A 12,676-nucleotide genomic window follows, 5' to 3' on the forward strand; every position below is an offset into this window, starting at 1 on the left:
ATGACCATAGATTAAGGATATAGTGTTAAGAGGCCCATTCATTATCCTGCATTGCATTCCGCCGGCTAATGCAGGATAGTGAATGGTGAATTGCAGACCTGCAACACTATTCACTATCCTGCATTAGCCGGCGAACTGCACGGCGGACTGCAATGTAGGAAAATGAATGAGCCTCTTAATACCTTCGTCCTTCATGCAAATGACTAATGAGGCAAATGTCAATGTCAAGAAGACAAACCACTCTGACATTGGCAACTCACTGAGGCCGCCATAATTAAAGAAGAAGAAGGACAAAAATCCCAAACATTTCCTGCGTATTTTGGTTTATTGTGAAATTTTATAAATATGAACGAAAACGAGGATGATATTTCTACATTTTGCGATTCAACTGTAAATAATTTGCAAATTAATTTAAGTTTTATTATAGACGAACATTGTTAAATATTTTGTTTCAATTCTTCAGGCGTCATTGGTAGAAGGATGTCGTTTGCCAGTGCGAATGCAAGGAGGTGATGATTGGCCTTTAGCTGAAATTATTAGCATAAAAGAATCCCGTGGACACAGAGGATATTATGTGCATTACGTTGACTGTAAGTTTCTATATCATAGTGTACTTGATTTGATAAATATTTAGTTTGTTGTATACCTACCTTGTTTAATGTTAATTTTGTACGTTCTTATATTATACAAACCAATAAACTTATATTTTGATTCAATGTGTACTAAATAAACAAGCAAAATGTCTTTCAAATTGTTAGTGTTGTTGCTATGTGTATTAGCTGTGCTATTAACTATACCTTATAATAACTAAATCCTTACATGATGTATGATAATATGAGCTTTGTGTTGTGCTTTACTATGTTCTATATGAACACAAAAGGCTTAAAATATATTTTATTTAGTCCTTATTCATAAATTCTGTAAATTTCAGTTAACAAGCGTTTGGATGAGTGGGTGGAAGAATCATGGTTGGACACTCGGAAAGTTCAGTTTCCGAGGAGGGATGGTGCTCCAACTGGTGGCACCACAACTCCGAAGAAAACTCACATAGGATCAGGAGGTGGCATTATGCCTAATTTTCTTAGTATGTGTGTTTTTGTTTTCTTTTATTTAATTTAGTTTTTATTCATTCAACATTAATAGGCAATTTTATTTTGCATTTTATTACAGTACAAAGAAATTTAAATTGCATTGTAGTAGATAAAGGCTTCTGTTTGGTTTTTCTGTGTAGATTTAATTTTAATTAGCATGTGTTTAGACATTTCTTTGTAGAATAGCACATTCTAAATATTATTAACATTTAAACTAAAATTATTTCTTTAACTTTAATGGGTTAAGCCTTTTTGTTTTTAATTTCAATGTGAATATATGTGTATGCCTTAAAAATTATTTTAGTGGTATCATTTTATATTTAAAAATTAAATTGCTAATTAGTAATTAGTTCCTTTTGTTATTTTTTTATTATTTAGATAAAAATATTTAATTTTAAAATGCTTTGTCTGCAGATGATAATGTCTGCAATGAAAACCAAAAGACTCATAGCACTAGAGAAATAAGTGAAAAACAAATTCAACAAAAATTAGCAGAAAAAATCAGTAATGTTGCACTCAATGGGTCTGCACAAAAATATCCCACTGGTATGTCATTATTGTTATAATTATATTATTTTATGAAAGTCAAATTATATTATGTTTTTATAATAGAGTTTTCAATATTTGACTTGATAATAATTAATATAGGGTGAACATGACATGAGCACAAAAACACTACATATAATAAGGTTGCTTTAAAAACTACCAGTTTTTCTTAAAAATCAAGCATTCTATTACTTTAAAAACAGGCAGTTTTCAAAGCAACCTTAATAAATATTGTGTTTTTATGCTCTGTCCAATGATTAGTACTGTCCAATGTACTAGTCATTTACCCTACATAGTTTTGTTTGTGCAAAAGCACCAATGTAAAGACATTAGTGCCTTATCGTCATTGAAATTCTAACACCATGTAAGTCACTTTTTGCCTATTTGGATGTTTTAATGCAATTCGCTAGAAAATCGGAAGATGTATCTTTTTTGCCAATTAGGAACACATCGGGCCACTAAAATCTGCATTATAGTATGATGTCTATACAAAATTCAATCACTTTTTTCTCTCTCCTGAAAAGCCGCTATTTTTTACTTATGTGGTGTTAGAACTTCAACGACGTTATGCAACTGCACAATATTTGTGAAATTTCCTTAAGCATGACTTGTAAGAATAGCACTGGATATGAAACACTAAACCTAAACAGTAATTTAACTAGCAAGGCTTGTGAAGATAGCATTCAGCCTGAAACAAATTTAGGAAAGGTCTAATGATTTTTGTTTTTTTTTCTCTCGCACATGTAATTGACTCTATCTTGTTTCACAGACAATAGATTTTTTTAAAGCAAGGTTTTTTTAATGATGAAAAAGACAAATAGCTTTAGGCCTTCTTAAAAACTTCTCTCTTTTTGACTTCACTGTACCTTTTGCACTGTCACTTTCAAACTGTCACTCAATTTTAGACCCACGAGGATGAAATGCTATTTTCCATTAAGCAGCTTTCTAATAATCCCACTTGTTTTTACAACTTAAATCCTCATAATAATACTAAAAATTCACCTATCTAGCTACTCTTTGCATGAAAGTCCTAAGATAATTTGCTAATTTTAAGACTGCTATACTTTTTTAATTTCTTGTGCTAGGTAAAATTTGAAGATGAATTACCTTAAAAGAAATATTTTTGTCAGGAAAAGGTCATCTGGCCAAAAGATAGTATTTATTTACAGGAAATGGCATAAAACATTGCTGTGTTATATTTTTCCAAAAAATTGTAACATCTTTTTAACTAACTATAGAGAACCTGCATAAAAAAAAAATATAATTTACTTAAAATCGTGTCGCTGTAATTCTTTTTTTTTCTTAAAAAATACATTTCAGGCTACTGTATATCCGTACTATGATATAGGTACTCCCGGTGAGCCTCGTCAGCTCGTGTCTCGTCCGGCCAGCCCAACCCTCATCAGTGAGTCCTCATCCCTTGTCAATGGAGGTGCTGTACTCGCAGCAGCGCTGCAGAAAAAAATCAGCAGGAAACGAAAAGCAAATTCTCTGGATATTGAGGTAATTATGATGCTTTATTTTGTGAAAATTATAGGTTTTTATTTTGGAAAATAGCCCCTGAAAAATGCCTCCGACACTGGTGTTTTATAAGGTACATTCTAGTTACACACCACTTTGTTAATTTATATATTTTATCTTGTCTCAGCACTACCTATTAAAAGTATGACTTAATTTGCTCTATCATCGGAGAAACTGTTTCATAAGTAGCTGATGGCAGACCTACAATATAATATTTTGATCAGGTTGTGCCCAGATATTTCAATTCATGTAAGTTGTTATATGCTGACTGCATATAACAATTATGTTACTATCATCGTCCTGTAAAGTGTAAATCAATTGACAACCTCTGTGGCTCAGTAGTTGGTGGGCTGTTGGTAGCTCTAGCCGGGGGTCGCGGGTTCGAATCCCGCGGATGTAACTAAAAGTTTCCAAAGTTCTTGGGTCATGGATGTGTATTAAATATGTGTATCATATAATAAAAATCTAAAATATAATATATTATATATTATATTATATTATATATTATATTATATTATATATTATATTGTATAGTATTAAAGTATTAAATATATTTCCGTTGTCTGGTACCCGTAACACATGTACTTTAGGTACTTACCACAGGACCAGACTGACGAGGTGTGCAGCGTCCATAGATATCATAAATTCTTTTGATTTAACTTTCGCATCATCTCTCAACTATATTTTACAGACTCCTCTCTCGGACATCCCCGACATAATCGACGATAAAGACGTATCCCTGACGCCCGCTAGCACGCTAAGTGGACTGCTAAACGTAAGCGGAGCGGCGAGCGGGGCGGTAAGCGGAACGGCCACGCCCACAACCCGCCCCCGACAATCCGGCTCGCTGGTTGCTCACGGTCACGATGATGTGGTGACACGGATGAAGAATATAGAGATGATTGAGCTCGGCCGACATAGAATCAGGCCGTGGTACTTTGCGCCGTATCCTCAGGTGAGTAAGGACTATTTAAAAAAATAATGAAAAGCAAGTTGAGGTTTCGCGATATATAATAAGTTCGCAACACTTTCGACACCCATTGATTAATATTTTTAAAATGACGAATAATAAAATAAATATTATTTTTTTGTTGCAGGAAATGGTGAACCTCCCCTGCATATACATTTGCGAGTTCTGTTTAAAGTACAGGAAAAGTAAAAAGTGCTTAGAGAGACACCTTGTGAGTATTCCTTTTTATTTAATTATGGGGTTTGATTAAATGTTAATTTAAATTTAATTCTACTTTCAGATTAAATGTAAACTAAAACATCCTCCAGGCAATGAAATATACAGGAAAGGAAGTATATCATTCTTCGAGATAGACGGTAGAAAGAACAAATGCTACGCTCAGAATTTGTGTCTACTCGCCAAATTATTCCTTGACCACAAAACTCTGTATTACGATACCGATCCGTTTCTATTTTATGTCATGACCGAGTTTGACTCTAGAGGTAAGGGAATCAGTTATCACTTACTGAAATCTAGATTACATTATATTACAGCTTATATACAATTTAATAATATATTGTTTTAACCTGTTTTTCTCACAAAACTCTGCCTAATAATTTGTAGGGTATTCCGTACCCAGAGTAGAAATATCACATAATTTTTTTACAAAGGAGACACCTTGAAGTATTAGGAAATACTCAGTTGTATTTTCACTTTAATAAAACATTATCTATACTTAAAACCTAAAGGGGGCGTGTAAATGGTTTGGAACCCAATAGCTTTGTCCACACTGTGCCTTTTTTTTGTTCATCAATGCGTTACAGTGTTACAGCGCTATCAACATCACACGTGAGGCGTGCCCGCGACGCTATGACACTTTTCTTTCCAACGCGGGTGGATTTTGACGCATTCAATTATTGAATATGCCAAACGAAACTTGAATAAAAAGATGATGACGAAAATTGAAGATGAAATTGCATAGTGTGGACATAGCTTTTGTACGAGAGTTCTTCTCGCACTTTGCCGGTTTTATTTAATTTGATGCATGTTGTTTCATTTCAGGTTTTCACATAGTGGGATACTTTTCGAAAGAGAAAGAGAGTACAGAAGACTACAATGTAGCGTGTATTCTCACCCTGCCGCCCTACCAAAGAAAAGGATATGGAACGTTACTTATAGAATTCAGTAAGTTTAAAACTAACTTTTTATCATGTGAAAATCATTTAAAAATATAAACAATGGTGTCTTATAATGTGCCGTATCGCGGCACGTTTTTCTCGTCACGGCGGCGCAATTAAAAAACAGAATGTATTGAATTTTATCTTTAAAAATTCACGCACCGTCTGTACGCCTTTTACTTTATTTCCGCTACTGCAGTTTGAATAGTTTTATTCATCAAAAGGTGCTCACTCACCGGGAGCATTCACTTGTAATTGAACGTTACAGAGTCGAGCATTACATCAGTGAAGGAGGAGAATCTTGTAATGATACAAAGTGTATTGTGTAATATCTTGATAACGCCTCCGTGGTCTAGTGGTATACGTATAGAGCGCGGCTCTTGACTCGGGAGGGCGTGGTTCGATTCCCGCGTTGGAAACTTGTTATTTCCAAGTTTGGTTAGGACAATGCAGGCTGATCGCCTGATTGTCTGACAAGTAAGATGATCCATGCGTCGGATGGGCATGTAAAAAATCGGTCCTGCGCCTGACTCTCGCTCGCCAGTCGTGTCGGTCTTCCGTCCACTGGGTTATGAGAGTAAAGGAATAGAGAGTGCTCTTGTGTACTGCGCACACACTTGGGCAATATAAAATTACTTCTGCGTAGCTGGCCTGGTTTCAATGAAACCGGCCACCTTCACCGAAACCGGCGTGGGAGCTATAAAATAAAAAATATCTTGAACCAATGCTACGTGACAGTGAAGTCAACTTGCTATGGAATGCTTCCGGTGAGGGAGCACCTTTTTTTTAAGTTTTTTTACCTGATGGAAAGCAACTTCCGTCGCCCATGGCACTTGCAGCATCAGAAGAGCTGCAGGTGCGTTGCGGGAATTTTAAGAGAGAATAGGGTAATAGGGGAGGGTAGGGATGGGAAGGGAATAGGGTAGGCCGTAGGGGATTGGGCCTCCGGTAAAGTCACTCACTCGGCGAAACACAGCGCGAGCGCTGTTTCACGCCGGTTTTCTGTGAGAACGTGGTATTTCTCCGGTCGAGCCGGCCCATTCGTTGCCGAAACATGGCTCTCCCACGTATTATATTAAATTGTAAGTTAGTTTAAACATGGAAATAATTCGAAATCACCAAAAAACACTTCTTGGGAATATAACAAAAATACATTTCACCGTAAATAAGTAACAATAAAGTGTTTGTTACTTATTTATACTTGGCCATTTCGGTGTTCCCAGGTTACGAGCTATCCAAGTTCGAGGGTAAGACAGGTTCACCGGAGAAGCCGCTGTCTGATCTCGGTCTGCTGTCATATCGCAGCTACTGGGCGCAGACCATACTGGATATACTGCTCACTATAAAACCCGTGGGGGATAATGAGAAACCCGTTATTACTATCAAGTGAGTATACCGTGAAAGTCTGCGTGGGGATTAGTCTTACATTTTTTTAACTGACTTCAAAAAAATTAGGTCATAAATTCGACCCGTATGTATGTAATATTTCCAAAACTGCCCAGTTTTCGTATAGTCGTATAGTCTATATCAGCATCTGAACAAAATGTGCCATATTATTTCAAGTGTATGTATGTTTTTATGTTTGTGTTCGCATATCTCCGGAACTACAAGTTCGATTTGAGTGATTCTTTTTTTGTTGTACTGGGTATTGTTCAAGTTCCGTAGTGTTTGAGATGAGGAATTTTAATTCTGAATTAAGTACAATCTTGAAGTCGGTTTTATCTTTTTAAAATACACCAAACTGGTGCAAGTTGTCCATAGCAAATTGAGTCAATATCACAGTGTTGAACTAACCAAGCTATCCAATAGCTCATTTATCTATATTCTCGTTATTATTGTATTTTACAATTCATTTGCCATTTACACAGAAAAAAGTGGTTGTACAGCGCTATAAATGCGATATCTTTGCTAGAGACAGTAGATGTATCAGTGTCTAACCCAAAAGTATCTTAAAATAATATTTACACTTTTTTTGCATGCTGATAATATATAAGGGGCTGTTTCAGCACTTCCTGATAAGTGCCGGATAGGCTACCCAGACCTTATCTGACAGATACTCCATACTCTATATTTTGTCAGATCAGATGTGAATATCCGGCACTTATCAGGAAGTCGTGAAACAACCCCTAATATTGTTTTTAAAAGTAGTATTTATTAACTTATAAACACAGTACTATCATTTAATATGTTATTTAATTATTAAACATATAATAGTATTTCAATACAATAATTAAAAATCGAACCATAATGCACTAAATTATAATTTCCAGCGAAATCTGTGAGTTGACGAGTATAAAGAAGGAAGATGTGATCAGCACGCTACAGAACCTCAACCTCATCAACTATTACAAGGGACAGTACATCGTGTCCGTTAATCAGGTAAGCCTCATCCATTACAACTGTGAAAAAAATTTGACTAGAAATAAGTCGTATGAGATCCATGACCTGTGATAATGTTATTGTGCCTTAAATTGCGGAATATATTTTTCTGTTGTTATAACGTATTTAACTAATCTTAAATATATGTATAGTATAAAAGTATTAAATATATTTCCATTGTCTGGTACCCGTAACACAAGTCCTTCAGGTACTTACCTCGGTGCCAGACTGACGTGGTGTGAAGCGTCCATAGATATTATTATTATTATAACTGCTTACTGCAATAATCTAGTTTATTCAGTTCGTAAAGGCGTTGCACATAAAATAATTGAACCTCATATAAATCAATAGCAAAATAACACCAGAGAAAAAACAAATAATAATTCCAGGAAACAATTCAACAACACGAAAAGGCTATGGAGAAAAAGTTACTGAGAATAGACCCAAAATGTCTGCACTGGACGCCGAAGGATTGGTCGAAACGGGCGAAGTGGTGAGTAACTCTAAATTATCGATAGATGGTGCTAGCATTTCACTGTGAAAGTCATAGATATGGAGACTGTTGTCTATTCTCGTTATAATAATATTATGACGCGTGTAATGTAAAAAATTATCAAACATGCGACACACCTACAAAATTGTTTCAATGCTTAGGGACGCCCTATCTAGGAACGTGAGAAAAACAGCTGGCATTCAAAATGACACTAGTGTGTTACTAGTGATAAACATCAAGCTAAAATTTAGGCCACGCACTAAATTACTTTCTAACGTAAAATGAAATCTTGCCACAGTCTCGATATCTTTGATAATTTTAATTGTGTTTTAGAAATGTTCTAGAAAAGTTTGCTACGAAGGTTCTGCTATTTGTCAGTTTTTCTGTTTCAGTCTTCAAACTCGTATTTTATTGTCAATATTATTCTTCCTTTTCTCAAAACTCAAAATTATTGTAAGAAATAGTTATGAAGCTAGGAATCATCTAGATTCTAGAAATTTCAGATCTATGGCTGGATCTTATAACCAAAATGCTGGAGAAAATTCGGAGCATTGAAAACATAACTCAGTTCAAATTTAATAAAGCTTAAAATCGATATTATTGTTATTATTATTATTGATTCTATTGTATCAGCCCAGAGTTTAATTTTCAGTGCTCTGAATAATTCCACATCTTAGTCTCTCCTTTATGCCAGTAGCGAATATATTTTTTTCTTTTTGTCACCAGCATTTGAAGTCACGAGACACGAGCTAGCTCGGGCTACACGTATGATAAATTGTAACTACTTTAAATATTTATATACTAACAATACTAATATATCTTTATTTCATTCAGCACTTAACTGCTTTGGAGCATATTTATGTAACACAAATTTTGCTCAACAGTGATTGTACTAACCTATTTTGCTAACGAGAAAGTATCTTAAAAAGAAAATAACAGGAAAAACATTACCATAATATGTAATTTATATTCCTGCTAAGTATAGCATTTTTTTCGTTAATTCTCAATTCTCATGTTTCATCTTGCAAATGCGGTTTATGTTTCATTCTTATTTCTATCATCTGACTAATCCATCATTATGCCATTATCATTTTCTCATGTTGCATGCTTTTATCAATAAATGCAATCCATTTTATAGAACTACAAGGTGATTTTCTGACTTGGATTGGGAAAATTACCTTGGTATTTTAGTTAACGCGTAGAGAAACTGTCGAATACGACACTAATTTCGCGTTGAGAATCAGGCTCTTGAAAAGTGACACTTTTTAAGTCAAAACTATAATTATACTACTGAAGTGTCACTTTTACAGATATTATTTGAATATTTCAACTTAAAGTGGGTTGCATTTTAAAAGACTTATTTTAATTACACATCATTATTAACTTGGGATTTTATTTAAGAAGGGTATAAAGTTTCTAATAACTAAAGTATTTAATATATTTCAGGTAATTTTGTCCTTTATGGGACTTGAATCGGGTCATCTGGATAGAATTAATTAGTCAATTAATTATAAAACTCTACTCTACTTAGTATTATTATTGTAATACTTGTAAATATACTTTATTTGTGATATTAAATAAATAATTATTGTATGTATTGGCTTGTCTTCTTTAAAAACTCGATGACTCCTTAGCAGAGGTTATGTTGCATGATTTTTTTCATAAGAATTTTTTATCTCAAGCTACTATTAAACTGTTAAGATAACCACTCAGATTATAAAGACAAAAGTTATCGTGTGTGCTTGTTTGATCAAATTTAGAATGGTAGTAGTTTAGATTCTCGTATCAGATTACTTTTTATACTGAAAAAATACGGCGTTGCCGATGGGTATGCCTTATAAAATCCATTTAATGGAAGAAGCCCTAAGCATAGATTAGCTTAGAATGAAAATAAAACAAAACAAATATATGCAATAAGTATATGATTTATTTTTCAGTAGATAAGCACAGTAATTTTGCTTCGATCGACAAAATATTTTCGACAAGCAGGTACAAGTGATGTTTAACATTTATAAAATCTTACTTCATAAAATTTATACAAATAACTTGGTTATTTATAAAACATTTTTTTTTTGGAATTAGTACAATGAGTAAGGCTTATTATAAGTTATAATTCCAAAACGATACATGTGATGAAGTGTACATAATATACAATATTTTAAGTCACTTAAAACATAAATACAAAAATAATTGTATATTTAATCTGATTCGATTTTTGTATAATACAAAGTCTTATATCTTATGGGTAACCGATCAACCTATTTTGGAATGGTATACATTTCTTGATATTTTAGGTTTTTGAGAAATCACTTAGTTTGATAAAAAACGGTATGTGTAAGTGACATCAAAGTGTAGAATAACAACATAAATATTTTCTTTTAATTATAAAGGGGTAACTTTCAAAATACTGATATTTTTAATTTGGTTTACGCAATAAAGTAACTGCAACTTTCAAATTCTTGGGAATTGTATTTACAAAATTAGTAAATTGGCAAATATTAAGAAATATTACAAAGAAATATGAAGACCCTTATAATGTGTTATCAGGGAATCAATATTAGCCGATGACGTGTTCTTATAATTTATACATTTGTTTGAGGTATAAAATATTAAAAAAATGATCATCAATGACATGGCAGTTTGCTATAAGTAGATATAATCAGGATAAAGTCAGATACAGGGTAAGTCCAAATAGAGCAAGTTAACGCTACAACAAAATACTACATAGCCGTATTTTGTTCGCTTGGCTCCATGGTGCATTATTTGCTTGGCATAACAAAATGGCATTACCGTTTTACCAGGTAAAATATTTGTTGATTTAGCCCTAACTTGAACTATTTGTACATATCCGAGCTCACGCAATAAGTCTTGCTTATAATATTATAATATGAACATTAAATTCCCTGATAGTATAAAAAATTTAAGTATACATAATTTTTACAATAATATGTTAATATCTTATCATATAAAGGTAAGCAAAAAGATGAAGCAAAACTACAAATATAAAATATGCTTACATTTAGGTATAATATAATACTTATAGTAATGTTTTAGAATATCTTTTAACGGTAAAATTATATTTCAGTGTCAAGTATAAAGATGGACAGTGTGGATATTATGGTAGTTGTGGATAATATGGTGTATAAATAATGACAAAATACAGAAAAGAAACCTAAAAAGTATCGCAAATATTTTAACCCCATTAATAATAATTAATGAACCACAATGCGTATATAGCCGTCACAGTTATACAACGTTTTGCCAATATCTGATACTTTAGTAAGAAGAACAGCTTCACTTACTTACTTACTATACCATCTGTATGATATTATGTCGCGGTTCAATCTGCAATTCGATTGAATGACTAGTGCATTAATTGAATGACATGAAATCAGTAAGGTAATTAATGTATTTCATTTTTTTCCCACTGCGGCGCTAGTAGTCACCAAAACAAATATGGCGTCAAACAGTTCGCACAGCTGATAGCACTGTTTTGATATTTTTTCGATTAAATTTACTTTAAAGTCCATTATTTGTAATAAAATATTATGTCAGCGTGGAATTACTTATTAATACGCTGCCAACGGCTACTTAAAAAAACATAACATCCCGTTTAACGACTTTACCATAATATGACTTTTAGTCAATTCGTTAAACGTCACAACAACGTTTTGACTAGTTATTTTTTAGTCATTCAATCGAATGGTGTCATTAAAAGAATGCGCTAGTCATTCAGTCGAATCGCAGATTAAACCAGATGACTGCGACATATACACAGTGTTGATCTTTAAAAAATAAAATGGAAGATGTTTTATACCAGCATCTGATGATCTTAAAACTAAGACGATCGTGTGGTAGTTTACATTAACAAAAAACAATCTACAAAACTAAAAAATGTTCTACCAAAAATTCATAGTTTTGTCTTCAGCACCTATTTTTCATTGTAAGTAAACCTTATGTTATTATTATATGTATTTATAATATGAATAATATTTTATTTTACAGCTTACACTGTCGGCTTTGAATTATAATAGATTTGAACATTAATTAAAAAGCACAATTTATATTGTAAATACTATATGACTTGCCAAGTTATTGATTGATTATATTTTATTTTATTGATCACTATGAAAATCTTCAATTTCTGAACTTTGAATCTTATCTTTATATGCCCAAATCAATTGGTTAGGTACACAGGTACACATTTCATTTTACTTTGTTATTGTAAAGTATTTGTGGCCTTATGCATAAAAAATCAACAACTGTTATATGACATACGCTATGTTTATCACAACAAGTTTATAAAAATAAATGCTTTCACTGGCTTTGCCGTTTGCAGGCAGCCTCGCGACTAGTTTCACTGGTTGAAGGCACTATATTTTAGAATGCCATATAATCTATGAAATATTGAAAATACACACCATAGCACGCGCTGTGTCTTAGCCACAGCCCACAGGGTAGCTTTCATATTATCCATCTCTTTCCCTCACATTATAGATCATTGTGAGAAAAAGAGATA

The 12,676-nt window shown here is 33.2% G+C and overlaps 1 protein-coding gene across 5 annotated transcripts; it reads left to right on the forward strand.

Moving 5' to 3' along the window:
• The first annotated feature begins 297 nt into the window (after window positions 1-297).
• Window positions 298-9,722, forward strand: LOC121734599 (histone acetyltransferase Tip60). Of its 5 annotated transcripts, none has more exons than XM_042125180.1 (14): window positions 298-390; window positions 464-590; window positions 932-1,084; window positions 1,506-1,637; window positions 2,986-3,140; window positions 3,850-4,113; window positions 4,256-4,339; window positions 4,409-4,610; window positions 5,170-5,292; window positions 6,509-6,671; window positions 7,556-7,664; window positions 8,054-8,157; window positions 8,884-8,934; window positions 9,604-9,722. In XM_042125180.1, exons 1-13 carry the CDS (start codon window positions 346-348, stop codon window positions 8,888-8,890), a joined length of 1,668 nt encoding a protein of 555 aa, XP_041981114.1. In that variant the 5' UTR covers window positions 298-345; the 3' UTR covers window positions 8,891-8,934; window positions 9,604-9,722. The 5 variants fall into 5 exon arrangements, with proteins under 5 accessions (XP_041981114.1, XP_041981116.1, XP_041981115.1 ...); XM_042125182.1 differs by having other exon boundaries at window positions 932-1,060; XM_042125181.1 differs by having other exon boundaries at window positions 8,884-8,922; window positions 9,604-9,713.
• Window positions 9,723-12,676: the final 2,954 nt, after the last annotated feature.

The sequence above is a fragment of the Aricia agestis genome, chromosome 16, assembly GCF_905147365.1.
Source record: "Aricia agestis chromosome 16, ilAriAges1.1, whole genome shotgun sequence".
NCBI classification, from domain to species: Eukaryota; Metazoa; Arthropoda; class Insecta; order Lepidoptera; family Lycaenidae; genus Aricia; species Aricia agestis.

What these genes read in the sequence shown, in the direction of transcription:
- LOC121734599 (XM_042125180.1), top strand. Translation starts at nt 346, where the DNA reads ATGAACGAAAACGAGGATGATATTTCTACATTTTGCGATTCAACT. An exon ending in TTATGTGCATTACGTTGACT is followed by an intron (nt 591 to 931) that starts GTAAGTTTCTAT and finishes TGTAAATTTCAG; the next exon opens with TTAACAAGCGTTTGGATGAG. An exon ending in ACTTTGCGCCGTATCCTCAG is followed by an intron (nt 4,114 to 4,255) that starts GTGAGTAAGGAC and finishes TTTTTGTTGCAG; the next exon opens with GAAATGGTGAACCTCCCCTG.